Source organism: Chanodichthys erythropterus, chromosome 19, assembly GCF_024489055.1.
Source record: "Chanodichthys erythropterus isolate Z2021 chromosome 19, ASM2448905v1, whole genome shotgun sequence".
Lineage (NCBI taxonomy): Eukaryota > Metazoa > Chordata > Actinopteri > Cypriniformes > Xenocyprididae > Chanodichthys > Chanodichthys erythropterus.
In genome coordinates, this window is record NC_090239.1 from 11894109 (window position 1) to 11914693 (window position 20585).

The window sequence follows — 20585 nt, forward strand, 5'->3', positions numbered from 1 at the left end:
GAGTTAACGTTTCTCTTTAATATATAAATAGTAAACTATTTTTGTAATCAAAATGTTATATTAATAACCAAACAGGCGTCTTTGCTTTAAAATAAATCATCCCAAAAATAATAGAACATTGCTATGCAAAATAATTAAATAAAAAAAAATAAATAAATATTTGGTTCATAAAAATAGCTGTTACTATATCATGTATCTCAGCAAAAGAGCTTCTGATTCTGACCGATCAGAAGCTAGACTGAAACTATTCAATATACACAGATTGTGTGACTGCACATTAATTCTGTATTGATGCGACAAGCTCTTCTCTCTTTGATCATTATGTTGCTTGGCAATGATAAATAACGTACAGTTAGTCTAATAAACTACTTTATCAATTGTATCAATTGAACATTTGTGACTTTAACATATTACTGTTACTGCCACTGTATAAAAGCAAAAGCACTCTAAACTAGGTTTTAGGCAATCCACTTCACATTGTTGCCTAACACCCCTTGACTGTGGTAAAATAATGGGCCACTAAAACCATATTACAGAACAGAGATTTGCTTTCATGTCAGGGATAACAGGCTCAAATCAGATCAGCCACTGAAAAACCGTTGGCTACGTTACAGTGTAGGTAAACCATTCATATGCATGTTTTCTTGCCTCAGCAGTTCTGAGAGTAATAGGGGCTTCTCTGAAATGAAACAGAAGTAAAATGGTTTTTCAAATACATTACATTGTCTTGGTGATACCTTAGTGATCAGAAGGGAAAATATTTAAAGTGTTTTGGAGGACATAATATTATATCTAAACATATTATCAATTATTCCAATAGATAGACTAACTACTTTTACACCTGAAGGAAATGCAGTAAATAAAATATTATAAATGTATCCATCTTTTGAATATATTTGGTCCCGACAGGCACTTTAACATTGGAGTATTGGCTAATGGTGAGAGCCACCAAATGATTGATTTTGTGAAAGCTTTGAAACAAGCTCTTTGTATTCATAGGCGCTGGAATGATCCATGGACTTCTGAATATTCAAGTGTTTTATTTTTTCCATTCATCTTTAAAATACAATGAAGATTAATGATATGCACTGAGGGATGAATGAATCTGTTTTTTTCTCAGTTACAGTGAGATGATTCCTGTGTAATCAGTCTGTAAAATTTCCGTGTGGTAATCTCTTACACACTTCAAAATAAAAAATAGCTGTGAAACTAAATTCCTAACACATCATAACCTGAAAAGTAAGTTCAAAATGCCCAGAATAATCTAGATGAGCAGCTTCAGTTAACCTAAAAACAGAGACACTAATATGAATCGAGTTAGTTACATGTGTGACCTATCACAGAGGTATTACACAGGAATCAATTAGTTACAAAAACAATTCAATATTTCTTTTTTCCACAAACATTGTAAAAGACATGATTATTTCTCATCACCGTCATGTACAGAGGGTGGCCCTAAAATACCTATTGACATTTTAATATCCTTTATTAAAACCAGCAAAAAATTACAAACAAAAACATTGAAGTAGCTACATGAAGAGAAAAAGAGCGATTCACATTAGATTCACATGTTCAAGTCCATCTAAAGCAAACGAGTGATGAGTAGGAGGCTGTACACTTTTTGCTGTTGCCACAGACAGGAAAACACATCTCCCAGATGTCCTGTTTTACCCACGGAGGGCTCTGACTCAGTCCTAGTGGTGGGTTAAATTAGATTCAGAGGATCCAGTTGTATGGTGAATCCTGCTCTGAGAAAGCCCATTGTTTGAAGACACAGTCCTTGAGTGAATGAACAGTCTAAATGCACTCTCACGTGCTGGTCTCCTCAAAAATTTCTTCCTCTGTTGACATTCACAATATGTGAAACTTAAGTATACAAAAGTTCATTATAAAGAGATGAAGCGTTACTGCAAGGTTATGAGTCATTGCTCATTTAAACCTGTACCGTTGCAAAATGACAATAAAAATAAAGAAGATCAACTGCTTTTCTAGGGTTCCCTAGCATTTCCTTAATACTATACACCCGTTGCAATGCGACCTACTGGCGTAAATTCTCCAGGTTTGTCAAGTCAGCGAGGCTCGATTTCATCCCTCACCTAAAGACTGACTTCTCTCTGTGATTTACAACTGACCCTTGGTTTCACCCAAACCAGCTGGCTCCTCTACATTATGGTGCATTACACTGCAGCTAACGGTCAGCGATATTTCAAGACATAAAGACGCTCTTCGTGTGACACGTAAGCCACAAAGTTTTCAAGCATAGTGTGAGTGGTCCATGCAAAGTCTTCACAAGAAGAGCGCAAGTATGAAATGTGCGAAACCTATCTATCTATCTATCTATCTATCTATCTAAAGATGGATTTGATCCATTCCTAACAGGAGTTTACCAAGCATGAGGCTACCAGCAGCAGAACGTCATTAGCTTACACAACAGATAGATTCCACGCCATGGCAAACATTTCTATAGTCCATCTCTTAAATAAAATGTCAAAATAGCTAAAAATTGAGCAAAAATGTAAGTCTAGTTGGCAAGCATACAAATAGGTGAGCTGTTCAACCCGTACACGAGACCGGCGACCGTCCCTAGACTACTAGAACACTGCTTCTGGCTTAGCAAGACACTCTGGTCCAAAATGTACAAACCATGCTAGAGGCACATCTGTGCTTGGTGTGAAGCTGATAGGAGACCATTAGAGAGGCCCTCAACATTCAGAAGACCGAAATGGCTGTGGGGAAAGGGCTCAAAAGTGCCAAGAGTTGGATGAATGAAAAAGAAGCCTGTTGATTGGTACGGATGGAGTCAAACTAGTAAAGTGATGCTTAAGCTGGAGCAGGTGGTGATGGCAAGGTCATTTGAGACGGACGAGATCTATTTACGATGTTCAATTGCCGTGAAGAGATAAAGTGTATGTGGAGTGGAAATAAGAGGTCACTCTGTCACCTAAATAATCCCCTCACATGGGGCCACTCTAGGCCGTCGTCTGCCTGAAGCAGCACAAGAGAGGAGGTCGCTCTGGTAAAGGACAGCCCGCCGAGGCCGCAGACGATTCAAACACAGGTGCCCTGGTGAGCGGGAGGCAGAGCTTTGCGGTTCTTCAAGCCTTGGCTTTTCTCTTTGAAGTCCATAGGCTTCTGCTGGGACGTGTCGATAAGAGCGCTGGCGATGGCTATACCTGCAGACAACACACAACAAAGCAAGCCGAGGGTCAGAGAGGAGAAGCACAGACTCACTGAGAGGATTCAAAAGCAAAAGCGGTTCATTTACATGTCAAAGCAAAGTTATTTAAAAAAGGAACAATGGTAACTTACAGCTATCTCTTTCAAAAGAACAAATATCAGCTCGTTCATTTTTAAAGACAGATTCCTGACTGTTCATGCATAAAGAAAAGTTTCCACTCATGCATCGGAAGACTCAGAAGCCACTCCTTGTTCAATGTCAAGGTCATCTGTTTCTAGAAGCATCCCTTTCTCCTATTCTATGGCCACTTTTCTCTTATTCTAGGATGGGGGTTTGAATTGAACTCGACTCCCAGCACCCTACATTTTGTGCCAGGATTCTGTCTCGGACTGATGTGGTCAAAACCATGGCTGCAACCCCAAAGCCATTTTTCAAAGCAGCATCTCACAAATCATCCTACAAACACAACGGCCACTTCTGTGCTAGTCTGGCACTGCTCCCTCCCTGCTATTGAAGCAATACAATTATCGGAGGGGAACAATTCATTACTTGAGACAGGCCAGGGCAAAAGGAATTGAATTCAGCACATTGGTGAGAAGCCGGAGCTTCAAGCGTTCAGGCGAAGACGATTTACATCCAAGAACAACCTGAGCCTCAGACAGTTACATACTGCCCTACATCGATTTATTACCCATCATACCTGGCCTGCAGGGAGGCACGTGAAAACTACATGTCTGTCAACAGAACAGTCCATGGGATTGAAGAGCGCAGTGTACACCTACTACTGTAGTGCTTTTACAGCTGGTTATGCAGGGACTTGCTACTTACCATTCAGGTACTCAAACTGGGTCAAATCATGAGGATTCTAACTCAAAAATATCATCTAGAATGAAAAATAAAGCATTTAACTGGCTTGTTCAGACATGTTTATGTTTCAGATGTTAAAAAGCCAAACATTAAGAAATGATCACACTTACAGAACGTGTTGTTCCATTCCAATGCACTACCCAAGAGAAAGAAAAGTACACTTCCATTATGTACTTAAAGTGCTCTATTTTCGCGCACAAATTTTGTAATAGATATACTAAAAAATCTTCTTAAGATAATCTTAATTACAACTAAGTGTACTCAACTGTGCTATTTTGAGACACAATGAATATGAACTAAAATGTGCTTTTAACATATCTCTGTATTATACAACTTAGTTACCACTTGTAGTACACTTGAACCCATCTTTCATACACTAGTGGGCTCAAGTGTTGTACAAGTGGCACATAAATATATATATATATAAATATATATATATATATTTAATACAGAGATAGCATGTTAAAAGCACAAGATTATCTTAAGAAGTACTAAAGAAGAATAGTACAGTGCACTATGAGTGCAATGAAAGTGCAATGAAAACAGTGCACTAAGTACATTATGGAAGTGTACTTTTTTCACCTGGGTAATTCTCCATTGTTTTTCTATGTAAACATGCTAGATGAATGTGTATGACCGTTGCGCACTCATCTTTCAACTTTTATGCAACTGACAATGTCAGTTCCAAAATAGTGGACCAATTAGAAGACCCGAGGTGGAGCAAGTGTTGCAAGATTTTGTTTACAGTAGCAAATTGGCATGGCAACTGTTTTATTTGACGGCAATTTACTGGGCACTTTGTAACGTGGCAAACAGAACAAAACAAAAAAAACATGTACGTATATATTTAAAGGAACACTCCACTTTTTTTGAAAATAGGCTCATTTTCCAACTCCCCTAGAGTTAAACAGTTGAGTTTTACCGTTTTCAAATCCATTCAGCCGATCTCCGGTTCTGGCGGTACCACTTTTAGCATAGCTTAGCATAGTTCATTGAATCTGACCGTTAGCATTGCGCTTAAAAATGACCAAAGAGTTTTGATATTTTTCCTATTTAAAACTTGACTCTTCTGTAGTTAAATCGTGTACTAAGACCGACAGAAAATGAAAAGTTGCGATTTTCTAGGCTGATATGGCTAGGAACTATACTCTCATTCAGGCGTAATAATCAAGGAACTTTGCTGCCGTTCCATGGTTATTACGCAGCGTCTCTCACAAACGTCTCCATGGTTGCAAGGCACGTTCCCTGTGCAAGCAGGGGCTCATGGGCGCTGCGTAATATCATTGCACTGCTGCAGCCATGGAACGGCAGCAAAGTTCCTTGATTATTACGCCTGAATGAGAGTATAGTTCCTAGCCATATCAGCCTAGAAAATCACAACTTTTTATTTTCCGTCGGTCTTAGTACACGATTTAACTACAGAAGAGTCAAGTTTTAAATAGGAAAAATATCAAAACTCTTTGGTCATTTTTAAGCACGATGCTAACGGTCTAATCAGATTCAATGAACTATACTAAGCTATGCTAAAAGTGGTACCGCCAGAACCGGAGATCGGCTGAATGGATTAGAAAACGGTAAAACTCAACTGTTTAACTCTAGGGGAGTTGGAAAACTAGCCTATTTTCAAAAAAGTGGAGTGTTCCTTTAAGGACATTAAGAAATGACTGCCCAGGCCTGGCCAGGTTTGGAAATGTAATTAAATAAAATATACAGGCACCTATCTCCACATTTTGTCATTACATCACCTAGACAAAATTATTCCATGTTATATAAAGCCGGACGTGCATGTTTTCCCATTGAAAGATAAGGAGGTCTTATTTGATCACACATGCATATAATGAAAAAACATTCAGTTGATTTTGTTAGCCAGGCACAAAATGAGAAAGACCTTCAGCACCAAGAAAATCTCAAAGTATCTGTATAAAATAATCGATATGGTTAATACCAATCAGCGTCTGTCTGCTTGCCGAGTTTATTATTGTGTCCAAGCACTGAGTGGGAGGCTGTTTCAGAGAAACAGGCATCATGTTTTCAGGATCATACTCACATCACACCATGTAGACATGCAGACAGAGCAGGGTGAGAGCTGACAAAAGCAGCCTTCTCTGCTCCAAGCTCCTACATCAGTCAAACAGCGATTGGTCTGCTCTGTGAAGGTGATGCACCGCTTTATACTAGCAGACAAACACCTACACATCCATCCTGCTGTGGAACTTCCAAAAAGACAAACTAAAACAAAGCTCTTTGACGACAAAGAGACATCTGTGCGCAAAGCTCCTGTGCGTCTCTCCAAAAATATTCTTTGTTGATTCAAAACAGTCTCACCACTTTTTCTCTTCAGTCTCCCTCTCCTTTTATTTCTCTCTATCTGAAGTAGCTTTCTCCAAAAGTGTTCATGACAAACTTCAACAGCCCAGCAAGCAGCCACTCTAAAGTTTTCAGTGCCATTAAACTGCAACAAAGCTCTGTCTCGACAGATCCAACTGTCTTCAGATATCACCAAACATACTCTTTCTGTGCATATCAGTTGTTGTTTTCATGTTGCTGTTATTTGTTGTCTCTATTTTGTGCTTGTCAAACAAAAGAGGAGCTATTAGAGAAACAAAAGCTGTTTTTTTCCCAGATCAGTCTAGTTCCTGGGGAGGAAGACAAGCTTAAATGACAAGGTCCCATAAAACAGCAAGTTGACTGACAAGCCTGCTGAGAAGGGGAGGGGGTAAAAGGTTTTTTCTCAACCCAATCGTATCACTCTGTACCTCTTAAAGCTAAACAGAGGTCTACGAGACAGACCTCTAGCTGACATGGCTTTTAAGGCACTGCCGTCTAAATATATGCGTGTGATACGAGCTCTCAGAAAAGGTGCTGTCGACTGAAGGTGAATGACAAATATGGGGAAAAAAGACAGAAACTGGACACCATTATTACTGTATTGATTATTTTTTTTGTTTGTACATTTGTAGAAAGCCAAGTTTGGTGATCAGTGGAACATGACAATCCTTTGTCTCAAAGCCAAGGATATGGAGAGGTACAATGTCTACTCAGATTTTTTTTTTTTTTTTTTTTTAGATCTATTTTGTTCAGGCTATAGACGGGAGACATTCAGACTGGGGTTAGCCATAGTGGTGTAAGAAGATATGACCAGCATTCACAGACAAACTTACATCAAACCACCAGGGGAACACTGGAGAACTTCCTGCATGAAATTAATTCTCACATGGGGAATGAACCAAACTGCAACATAATAAGTGTGCAGCGGGCATGTTAATTCGGTGTAAAACATTAACTGAAAAGCTGCCTGTACCAAGTCAAGTTGTAAATTTATGCTAGGGATAAAATTACCAAACACAGGAGGATAAATCACAAGTGCCAAAAAACATGCAGAAACATTAGGGGTGCACAATGAATGCATATGGTATCAGTTTTCTGCATATATTAGAGATTTTTTTAATATATCGGTATCAAAATTGGATATTTAATTGTACGTTCATTTCCTTTTTTTTTTTTATACATTTAGACCACATTGGCTGTAACGCTCATTTGAAAGTTAGACGACATTGATTAAAAGACGACCAAAAGTACCCACTTCAGTACAAATTTTAAAAATCTGACACTCTGTGTGCTGTTGAGCGGATTTGTAAACAACTCTGATTGGCCATTGTGTTCACGCACTCATTGGATGTGTCTGTGATTGGCTACAATGATCAACACACGGGAGTGTTTAAATTTGAAAGCGTTTTGCAAGCGGGAGCATTTGAAAGCAGGTGTCTGGACCGCGATAGACGCCTGTTTTCAAAGACATATCCGATGAGCAAGTGAACAAAATGGCCAATGAGAGGTGTTTACGAATCCGCTCAACAGCGCTCAAAGTGTCACATTTTTAAAATTTCAGTACTGACTTGGTACCGAAGTTGGGTACTTTTGACTCTCTAAAATAATGTTTTTTTTTTTATAAAAACATTTTTATAAAGAAAATGCTTTTATTTGAAAATAATTTTCATATTGCATATTTTTAATATTTAAATTTTTGTATCGAAAGTATGGCAAATACTGGTAAAATGTACCAATGATCGCATTTAGCATCATGTAGCCTACCAAAATTTCATTAACAGTAGAAGTGAAATCTTAGTGTAGTTTTGAAATCTGGGTACCGTTTTACTTTTTAAAATCACGAACAGGGGAAGTCTGGTTCCGTCAGTGAGGCACATGAACATGACAGTCACATGTCTCTTAGAATTTTAAGCTTTTCTTTGACTGTTAGCGTTTTTAAGACTTTTCGCACTTTTTGCACTTGCAATCTTCTAAAATTACACTTTGACACCATATTTCTTGGCACACTTGTTTTATGTGTATGTATGTTCGAAAATACTGACCTGATTGGCCGGGTGGAGGAACACCAGATGCCCCTCGTGGGAGACACAAGAGCACCGTGAGCACTGCTGCTTTACCCCCTGAACAGGGTTCCACGGCCACTGGCTTGGGCGGTCCCTGTGGAGAGATCAGAGGAGAGGAAATGTGTCATCTATAACAAGCCTACTCCTGAACACATAACCATCAGTCACAAATGTCACAGTCCTCGGTGTGAGAAGACATTGTAGGATGTCTCTCGCACATCGATAGAAAAGGAAAATTCACATCGTGATTATCTCAGTAATAAATCACCTCCCTGAAACACAAAGACTCAAAGCAAGCCACTTTCAAAGTTCACATCATGCACACACATGCAAAGAAAATGTGACATTTGAGGTTGTCGACTACCAACTAGGGTCGTGTTGTAGCACCCGCTCTCTGTCTCTATAAACGCTGCCCTGGATAGAAGTATGCATCAGCGGGTCTCTGATGCAGCATAGTGGAATGAGGAGGAAGGAAGCCACAGGCAATCGCAGTGATCTTAAAATGTCATCTTTTATCTCATATTACAGATTATTCAGCTAACATGTAGAGGATTGGTCCACTCACATATATACGAATGCTTTTTTAAAAGGACTTGTCGAATGTTTTATGCGTTTTAATGACAAAGGGAGTCATAAATGTCCCCGTCATTGAATAAAGCATGCATGTGATGTTTTGTGTATGGGGTATTGTCTTTTAAGATTCCCTTAGCTCATTAATACACTCTCATCTCTAGCCCTCCACACACATTGACTCAGCTATAGAGTTGCTTTATTCATCATTTAAAGAGAGTGCCTCTTCAAGAGCTCTTCCAAGAGCGTGCTGCAAGATCACAGACTTTGGCAGCCAATGGCTCTCCACAAAATGAAGCTTTAATATCTTACCCCAGTTGCCAAAATGTGTGTGTATATAAAAAAAAAAAAAAAAAAAAAATGAAAGTCACAAAAAGGGAACAGATGCCAACTAATATTTTCTGCCAAAAACGGTCCTCATCTAGCCTATAATATGAATTAAACGCCAGACGTCAAACCAACAAAGTTACCCTAAGGTACCTTTCTCTAAAGCAGGAACGTTTAATACAAACTTGGCCCTTTCCCACCTCAATATAATTATGACAATTATTGGAGCACACAGCAAACATTTAAATTAGTTCTCGGTGGCTTTTAACTGATCTACAGATCATTAATTTTTTTGTGTTCTCAATATTTTTATATTTTTATCAACTATATATTTTCCGAAAACAATATAAAACAAGTAAGAATGAAGTGCAAAATTTTCTTCTTGGCTAATAAAATCATAGAAAATGTGTTCGGTTTTATAATGAAAGAATGCCCAAACCCATCACTCTCTCATTTCGTGAGAGAAATCATGGAACGCGATGGCACAGGCGTGGAGGGGCTTGTGAAAGGTCAAATTAAGCCTGCGCTGACAGTGATGTCCATCAAGCCCAGAGGACAGAGGCTGTTATCAGAGCAATATCTGTCTCTTTGAGAGGAAAAGAGGCCACTTGTGCTGCACTTAAAAAGTTCAAAGCCATTGTTTCTGAGTGACAGGGGGTGGCAAGGGGTGTCTAGCTCCCCTTCTAGCTCCCTCAATCCTCCGTGTGCAGAATATCACTGTTTTTCCTCTTGATTTTCTCTCTCTCCCTCACACTGCATGCTTTTTTCTTGATTAAAATCAGTCTGTAAAGATATTTCCTTCCCTTGCTAAATGCCTTCTTGTATCTTAAGGACAAGGCTGAGTTTCCACCAAGGAATAAAAAGAAAAATAAGGAATGGATGTCAATACATGTATTTGCTCTGCTAGCCATCAGGTCTAGTCTCTAATCCACCTCAGAGCATCCTATTTATTATGTGACAGACAGCACAAACAGTATCTGCTAATGGTTTGACAGCGGCCTCAAGACTCTTCAATATGCCCATCATACACAAATGCATCCTCTTGCTTTTGAATGACACAGCAAACCTCATTATTTCTGGCAAAACACACCAATCAAGTGATTCATGCTAAATATCACACTTAATTACACATCTCCATTTTCAAACCTACACTTAAGTATCCATTTCTGGCCACTGCTATTGTCTGAGCTTGGTAGTTATGCATAATATAAAGATACATTTCAATTTCACACCCAAACATACATTACAAAAGACTCTTGCTCAAAGGGGTGACCACTTCTTTACACATGAAAGTACTTTCTAACTTAAATGACAGAGAAAAGTATAATTTTCAAAGCTTTGTAACACATGACTCATTTCAATGTTTTTTTTTCTCTGTGTGTGCACATGTGGGGGTCTTTTAACCCCTTCCTCCCCATTGATAGAATTTTCCAATAATCCATGGGTGTGTCTCAATCAGCTCCCTAATTCAGTAGTCAGGGCACCGATCAGGGAGTCAGGCATTTTTCAAAGGTGTGGTAAGCGATTTCTAGTAAACACTTTATAATTAAAATCACCAAAACAAACACGCCCTACCCAAAAGGATCACACCCCTATCTTGATGCCTCCTCCCCCACATTCATGTACACGCTATGCAACACTGGCAACAACTATGGCAGTATCTGCTGTGCCTGCTGCCCGAAGCTACATTATGATGTTATCAATAAGTGGAAAGCACACTTGCTTGTTACTATGATAATTCATGTTGAATGTCTAATTGTTATTTAGCTCCTCAACTCCTTTGATGGCAATCATCCCTTCCATCTAAAAAAACAAAAGTTTTTAGCTCCCTACATAAAATGTTAGTCCGAGTAACTAATATATTAAAAATATGACAAGATTAAGGGGTTATAGCGACCAACCAAACAGATGGTGGAGGTGGTTTCCAGGCATATAATAATAATGCAAATGAGCAAACAAGCAAAGAAGACACAAGAGTATATTCAAGCAAAAGACTGCATATCTTAGCTCTGTGAAACACAGCAAAGCCAACGTTTTCTCTGCAATCTCTCTCTTTCTATAGTCATTATGTTAATGTCTTTCTTTTGCACTGAGCTCTCTCACCTCCCTCATCATGAGTGTATACGCCACTTACTGCTGATTGGCTACAAGTTTGTTTTGGTCAAAATGATAAAAAAATGCTAGCACTAAATGAAAATTTCTCGCAGGAAAACTAAAAATGTGTTTAGTTTATCATAAAATGTAATTTTACAATATAGTGTTTTGTGTTTAAAATATTGTATAAAAAAAATAATAAAATAAGTACAAAAAAAATAAAAAATAACCCCACATGGTTCACAATTACTCCTTTTTATATCATAGAGATTTTTATCTATAGAACTCCTTTTAAAACATCCATCCTGTAAAAACTATGACCCTAATGACCCTAAAAGATTCTCATTAGTCTGTTACGAGTTTGTGGGGACTGTGTATTCAATGTATAAACTGTATAAACCACCTAACAAGATCTGCAGTCCTCCCAACAACTCCAATCAAATCCATTTTCATGTGCTTACTCTCATTCTTTATGGTTTGGGATTCAGTGATATTCGTCTCATTCACATTAGCCTTGCATCATAGAGATTAGAGTAATCCAATTGCAGGCCATTTAGAGAGAATTGCCATAACACAGTTAATGAATAACAATACAGTTTAGAGCCATACTAGCAAGCTAAGCTAAGGTTAGAGATTACAGAAGATTACATTATAGCACATGTACTGCAAAGATGCACTGGAGGAGGTGATTTAAGAGGTTTTCATATATTCATAACTCTCAGTTTTCACTACGGTATCAATGCTACCTCAAATCTTGGGGCTTTTGAGAAGAGTTGTGATCTGATAAAAATATTTCCATTTTAAATAAATGCTGTTCTTCTAAACTTTCTATTCATCTAAGAATCCTGAAAATAATGTATCACAGTTTCCACAAACGTACTGAGCAGCACAACTGTTTTAAACATTGATAATAATAATAAATGTTTCTTGAGCAGCAAATCAGAATATGAGAATGGTTTCTGAAGGATCATGTTACACTGAAGACTGCTATAAGGAATAGATTGCTGAGGAATATTCAATTTTGCCATCACAGAAATAAATTATATTTTAAAATGCATTAAAATAACTTTTTGGCCTAATGGTTAGAGAGTCAGACTGGTAACCCCTTAGTTGCGGGTTCGAATCTCAATACCAGCAGGAAATGACTGAGGTGTGTGTGTGTTCACTACTCACTACTCCTAATGTGTGCACACTAACTTGGATGGGTTAAATGCAGAGGACAAACTCTGAGGGCCCTATAATACACCTGGCGCAATGCGACGCAAGGCGCAGTATTCAGTATATATATCATACAACCCTTGAAAGTAAACTCTAAAACTTTACAAAAACGCTCACCTTTGAACATGAAAATGGAGGACAAATCCAGAAAATTTAATGTTCATGAAAGACTCACACATCTTGTCTCAGGAGAAAACAAGAAAGTCTATAAAATGACATGAACTTGGCAGCAAACAGATGTCTCCCATACAGCCCTGCTGATTTACAACTAATTGAGGGCCGACTCTATCCCAATCTCTTGCATTGACTAACCTGATGAAAACAGCTCAGCGCCACTGAGGCACATTCTAATTAGACACTTTGAAAAACTGGCCGATGAGAGACACTTTATGGGCCATGCCTTGCCAACATGTCCGGCACTTTCTGTTTACTTGATGTATCCTGTACATATTTCATTCACGGTTTTTCCACCTTGTACCTCTTAACGTGACCAACTGGTGAATATCTGGTATTATTTATGACCACATTCCATTCCTTGTTTCATTATTTTGGTGTCTTTATTCCACCCATCTCTAATTTCCTCTGTTGTGTTCATCTCTTTACACATGTAAAAATATGTATCCTCATATCGCTGCTGCTGAAGATGAAGCTGATAAGACTGTCACTGCTGCTTTGAGTATTAAGCAGCAGAGAATGGAAATGGAAATGCAAACCAAGTCATAAAGCAACAGGACTATCCTCTTCATCTATATGTTTCTCCAGCTTTTAACAGACGGTGGAGCATCTCATTTGCATGGCTAATCAGAGCATTTGCGGTGACAGGGAGCATGAGCACTGGTCTGTAGATAAGAGCTCACTATTGAGCACTCTCAAACACAAGAACATCTACGTACACAGCATAATTTAAATGGCCCTCTCTTTGTTGCCTGGTGACAGCCTCCATCCATCATACTCTGCAACAGTTAACGGGCCCATATGTTGTGCACTGGCCATGGTGGCGGAGCAGCATCTGTGTCATCTGCACCATTTTAAATGGGCTGTCCTCACATTGGCTTCATAATGCACTTCTGCTGACCTCGATGCACAACTTTTTTTTACTCCAGTCCAGTTGAGCCAAACCAAACACAGACCAGCCCAGCCTAATGCACAGACAGAGCGGTCTTAACACAGCCTGTGGCAGATGCAAACTGACCCTGTGGAGATTACAGAAAGCAGCCTTTACTGTCATTATATTGCAAAAATCATGTAGGACAACGAACATGCAATACCATTCCAGGTGTGCACTGTAAAAACTGATCAGTTTAACTCATAGACTGGAAAAAATATGGATGTTTTTCAGGTTTCTGAAGAGCATTTTTGAAACCTAAAGCCGGCTGTGCAGCTCATCCCCGCGCATCACTCCCGGATAACAGAAAATGGGCAAAGAAGCGGGACGTGGGTGGAGCTGAGGTGACATGACGCAGCAGACAAATGGCTAGTGGTGACAGCAGCAGCAATCCACCTGACACTCAAGTGGCCGTGCTCCTTAATTATGCAGAACTTTAAGGTTTAACATAATTTAAACAGATGAGCTATAAGAAAAAAATTCACCCCCCTCACAAATGTCATGAAGGACAAAATTAGCTATATAGATCAAAACCACAATTTGTACCAAGCTGTAAACATGTTTTTTTCTGCTGTAAAGTTGGGCATTTTAACATGGGACTCAATGAGATTATGCTGTCTTTTGGAGCATGTCCCTAGCGGAATTGCAGTTTAAGTCACTTCCGTATTGGCTTCAAGAGAAACGGGGGGAGGATGCCGCTTGGTTTAACTTTAAAAATGCTACTGTGAAAACCTGTTAATTGGTTAATGGTAATAAGGGGGAAAAACGGTAATAAATCTCAATGAAACATTTCATGTAATTTTACTGTGAAATACTTTAAAATTTTGTTTTTGGAAGTGAAAAAGAATACGTCATCTTATAATTTACAGTAAACAAAACAAAACAAAACAACACAACAACAACAACAACAACAATACCCAACAACATTCCCAGAATTCCCTTTGTGACACTTCACAACATTTAAAAAAATTGAAACAACTGTTGTTATTTTTTTTTCTTCGATTTTTCTTCAGTTTTGTACATTAGGGATTTTGTTATATTAATGTTTATTGCATTATTTTAGTGTCACGTGTGTTATCATGGTGTTTTTTTGCATGACACTTTGTACACCTTCTATATATTACTATTTATTTACCTCAGCTTATGGAAAAGCTACATGTGATGAGCTTTGATTCTAAATGTGGCTATCTCATTACCACCTGTTGTTGGTTGTCGGTGTATTATAAAGGTACAAAACAAATTTTAGTACTTCAGTAGGTTGGCATATTAACACTACACAGTTAATAGATTACACTATTTTACTGTAAATTTAAGTTCAATCTGTAAACCCTAGAATGTTGCTACCATATTTTTATTGATTCTCAAGTTCTAGCAGCTGCTGTTTTACTGCTTTTTACAATATTTTTTTTTTGGCTACCCATTATTTCCAATCATTTCTTCAATTTTGCTATAAATATTATTGCAAAAATCTATAAAAAAAAAAACAAAACAAAAAAAAAACACCTTAAAATGGTTTCTCATCAAATGGGTCCAAAATAACATTGGACCCCACTTTTATTGTGTGGGCCAAGAAAAAAAAAAAAAAACAAACAAAAAAAACAAAACGCTGTGTTTATACAGGTTTGGAATGTGAAGATGGTGAGTAAATGCTAAGAGAACGTTTGTATGAATCATCTGTTTAAGGCTTTTAGAGGTCTGAACTGTGGCTTAGTGGTATGCACATGTGCTTCAGACATACTGAGCTGTGGCACTCAAACTGGAGGTGTGGGTGCAAATCCATGTTCTAATCCCATTCCCTCTTTTTCCACTCATAATTTCCTAGCATACCTCTCTTTTATTATCAATAATTCTGCAAAAAGCCTAAAAACTGCACAGTTAATGGCTTGGATAAACCTGCTATTAAGATTAGTCTTGGGTGAGCTAATCTGTGATAACTACAGACAGAAGCTGAACTACAGGAACATATTACTGTGCTGAACTGTCTGGATTGTCCTCTTTTTTATTAGCAGGTTATGCTAAACAATTCAACAGCACCAGATGCTGTCTCATTAACCTTTATAGAACAGAATTGCTCTCATTTCCCTCCTTTCACCTTCAGCTGCTGCCAGATTTTTAGCAAAGTGGGGCCAACATCTGGATCAGCCTCAATAGACTCCAAGAAGTGTCAATGTTGATCACCGAGCACATGATGAAAGCTGGGAAGAACAACATGAGGGGACACATATGCTATAAGACTAAACCTAAATATATGCTTAAGGATTTCATACCAAGTTGTCCCCATAAGCCAAAAATAATAAAACAAACATTTAAGTAGAGAGGTGTGTAGAAGAAATGCTCAGAAAGCCACTGTAGACAGATCCACTGTTGGATTTGATTCTGTTTCATTAAAACATTCCCAGGCTAATTTTGAACACAAACTTGGAATGCTATTGCAATCAAAGCTTTGAAGGAACAAGCTCAGAGTTGAAACAGGCAGCTCTGAAAGGTGGTGGGCCGGCTTATAACGGGTCTCCTGAGATGAGCCTATGTGTTAGTGGAAACTGCTTGGGAGATTTGCGCTTGTCGAAATGAAGCCTTTGAGAGGCTGAGAAGAGAACAACAGGAATCCAGTATCAAAGGGTATCTCTCTTCTTCTACAACAAAGGTGACAGAGCTTACAAATTGATGAGAAACAACAGTATTTTAGAAAAGGAACGACGTTCTGAGAGTACATTCAGTAAAATGAAGAGCTTTTGAGCTAACAGACTCTCCTACCATAAATACTCTATAAGAGAAACTGCATATGCGGGTACTGCACCATCTGAAGCCAAAATGTTGACTATCAAAACAACTTCTGTTCATAAAAACTTTTATTCTCAACAGCTGGCTTGTGGACACAATTTCACCGGACTTAAGTGGCTCTTTTCACTAGACTGATGTCACCGTAATTGAGAACCATACACTGATAAGAGTGAAGCTGAAGTTTGTTTAAAAAGATCTATGTTGAACAGCATTCAGCTGGACGATTGACGAGTATGTTGTTTTCTGCTCTCTTCATTTGTGGCGTGTCCTCCCACAGCCCATAATGCTCACTGAGCACCACTCCACTCTACACTAATGGATTCTGGAGAGGCACATCAAGTGCTGCTGAACGTACGTTTTCAACGTCTCTGCTGTGCGGCAGGTACATCTGCTCTCACAGGTCTGTGTGCATGTCTGTTGTGTAACACCACCGATGCACTTAAATTAGAGCCGTCAAACTGCAAACAGTTTCTGCCTAGTATTGCTCATTATTTAGACTGTAAACCTTGTAAATTTGATTTTAAAGGTTAGGTACATTATATACATGTATATATACACACACATGTCTGGATTATTTTTAAATTGATTTTTATATTATATAAACGCTATCTATCTATCTATCTATCTATCTATCTATCTATCTATCTATCTATCTATCTATCTATCTATCTATCTATCTATCTATCTATCTATCTATCTATCTATCTATCTATCTATCTATCTATCTATCTATCTATCTATCTATCTATCTATCTATCTATCTATCTATCTATCTATCTATCTATCTATCTGTGTTAACGTTTTGCTCTGAAATGCCTTAAAACGAAAATACAAGTAAAAAATTGTAAAATAATACAAGCATGTTTTCCACACTGTTCTACACAAAATGATATTAAAGGGATAGTTCACCCAAAAATGAAAATTACCCCATGATTTACTTACACTCAAGTCATCCTAGGTGTATATGATTTTCTTCTTTCAGACGAATACAATTGGAGTTATATTAAATAATGTCCTGGCTCTTCCAAGCTTTATAATGGCAGTGAATAGAGGATGAGATTTTGAAACCCAAAAAAGTGTAACCATCCATCATAAAAGATAATCACCGGGTGGTTAATAAAGGCCTTCTGAAGCGAAGCGATGCATTTGTGTAAGAAAAATATTCATATTTAAAAACTTTAAAAACTTAAATAACTGGCTTCCAGCAGACAGCCTTAGCACGTTGACTTAGGCCAAAAGAGTAACCCCTGATGCAATGTAGGAATTGCTTTGATGACCCTCGCTGTTCAAACAAATAGGGCAACAATCTCAAGCTCCTGTTCTCTTATATTGAAATCCTCTGACATTTTTTCTTTAAAAATTCTCGTTTTAGTCTTCTAATTCATGACCGGTGTTTTGTTTTCCTCTCTGCACTTCCGCATTCGTTAATACGTCATGCGTCGGGTCAGAATGTACTCTTTCACTGTAAATCGATATAACTCCAATTGTGTTCTGAAAGAAGAAAGTTACATACAACTAGGATTGCTTGAGGGTGAGTAAATGGGGTAATTTTCATTTTTAGGTGAACTAACCCTTTAAATTACGACCGATTCACATAAATGTAGTTTTTTTGACACTCAAGTTTAAATTAGAAATATTTTCTAGTGTCTTGTCATTGACATGGAGTGACTGCAAAAAGAATGCAATGATTTGGTTTTTACAAAACTAAATGGCTAAATAAAAAATGCATTGCAACTCATTGTAACATTAATGATGTACCTTAATTGTATGTCTTTAGGAATATATTGTGAATATGTGTTGCTGTATATCATCTAACCCCACATTCAAATTTGTATGTAGATTAAAACCTAACTGTGTAAATAATAAGTTCAAAGGTCAAACTAACCTCGATTCCACCCTGAAGCAGTTCTACTTGAGTGCCGCCCACATCAAGTGTCACCGCAACCGATGCAAAAGGGCGACTGGCCATCTGCTGCCTTTCCCTCATCAGTTGCTGTAACAGGAAGAAAATACATTAGTAAATATATGTACATAAACCTTATAGTTTCAAACAAATCTAAGCTGTCAGTTTTCTTTGTCAAAAATCTTTGATTTAGGACAAAAAGTGGTGACTGACAGCATAAGTGACATGACATGAAAGTTCAGTGACTGATATTTATTGAGAACAGAAAAACTAAAAGCACCTCTAGACACACACACAGGTGTGAGGCGGTATGCAGATATTCTGATGTGTTTGAGATAAGAGGAAGGAAAAAGATTACGAAAAGAGAAGAAAGTGCAAAACAGAATAAAGCAGAAAAAGACAGAAAGAGAGAGAGGCCATTGACAGCACTCTGGCTGTTTTCCAGCACAGACAGAAACAGGTGGTTGAATAATTCATTTGTTCCATATAAAAAAAGTTCGGAGGACCTGGCTAATCAAATGTCTGCAAAGATTGGAAGGAAATTTCACTTGCCACAACATGCATGACAAGCAATTATTTTGCCATTGATTGCGTGAGCATCAGTATTCCAGTGGTGGAGTTTAATTAATGATGCATTCCCTGTAATTTCTCCATGCAACTGACTGGCTGGCTGCCCTAAAAGTAGGATTCACAACCTTCATACAAAATCCCATCCATAACCGATGGCACACTGCTTTTTTTGCCTCTTTGATGGGCATAGTTTATCTATCATGTGCACATGGTGCACAATTTTCCTTGCTTGTGCATACAGGAGGAGATGACACGGTCCAGGTCAGAAGTACTTCTCAAGGTGACATCAATATATTTATCAATACCAAATTCTCATCTGTAATCAGAATGTGTAGATGTCAGTGAGTGAAAGAGAGTGAGCATTCATGAGCATTTGCAGGTGACAGGTACGAAAGATCAATACACTGCAATATAGTGTGTTCAATCACTTAACACTATGCCTTTTGCCTCCATATTAGAGAATTCCACAGAGAACAATTAGCATACGTTTTCAGTGAAACATTCAATAGGCATCCTAATAAGACCTCAAATCCCTGCTTAAATATCTCATTGCATTTCATTAGCAACAATGACATCAAACAATAACGAACAACACTTCAGCAGGTACGTAGTAAAACAATTAGAGAGAAATCTTTTGCCCTGGAGACAAACTTTGAAAGACTTTGTACTTAAGTGAACACTCCAAATCAGCTTCTCTCAGAGAGATGGAGGAGTCGCAGGTGATGCCTCTATCATCTCTAGATAAACAATAGTGGAAAAAAACACACACACACAAAAAAAAAAAACATTGAGTGGTCCTCACCAGCGGTCGATCAATATCTAAATGTGGGCTGATTTGGGTACCAAGGACAAGGATGATTGCTATTGGATTTGTGACAAAGGAAAGTGTGCAGCTTTAAACTCTAATTGTGCCACATAACGGTGACGAAAGACAACTGCTGAGGTACTGTCACTCGCCTGGTTTCACAGCAATTCTGCACCATGTTCACGTCCTGACAAACATGCCAATGTCCACATTAGGGTTGTAACGATATACCGGTATGACGATATATCACGGTATGAACACGTACGATTATCATATTGTGTACATTTGCTTATTTTCGGTATTGTACAAAAATTAATAATAATAAGACGCAGAATTTCACTTGCGCATAGACAACAACTTTCCACTTCACTACACACTAAACTTGCTCCACACATACAGCAGACAATGTCAGAGACAGAAGTTGCTATCTCTAATCTCTATGCCCCGTTGAAAAATAAGTTACAATTTGCATTATGGGAATACTTTAGATATAGAAAAACAAACGCGGGGCTGTCCTCGAGTGTATATCCAAAAACAATGCGGGCGCAAAGTAGGCCTACCTGCAAAAGGAGGAAACGCATCGAACATGTTCACCTATATTCGAGAACACCATCCGTGTAGATACAGGTATGTTCCGTTTATAACTTAGGTCGTATGATGTGATGGAGAGGGAATACCGGAATCCAGTCATGAAAATGGAATGTACAGTATAACGCAGCAATATCAGGTAAAAACGCGCGATTTGTTGGACTGATGAATAAAACGTACTATAAATC

At 38.2% G+C, this 20585-nt stretch overlaps 1 protein-coding gene across 1 annotated transcript in view; it reads right to left on the reverse strand.

Annotated features, from left to right (window-relative positions):
• Positions 1-1029: 1029 nt before the first annotated feature.
• Positions 1030-20585, reverse strand: part of atrnl1b (attractin-like 1b) — a 105895-nt gene continuing 86339 nt past the window's right edge. The window contains exons 27-29 of the mRNA XM_067369334.1: positions 18417-18524; positions 8416-8530; positions 1030-3173 (exon numbers count right to left, since the gene is read on the reverse strand). Of these exons, the coding sequence (XP_067225435.1) occupies positions 3049-3173; positions 8416-8530; positions 18417-18524 (348 nt within the window). The 3' untranslated portion in view covers positions 1030-3048. The remainder of the gene's footprint in view (positions 3174-8415; positions 8531-18416; positions 18525-20585) is intronic.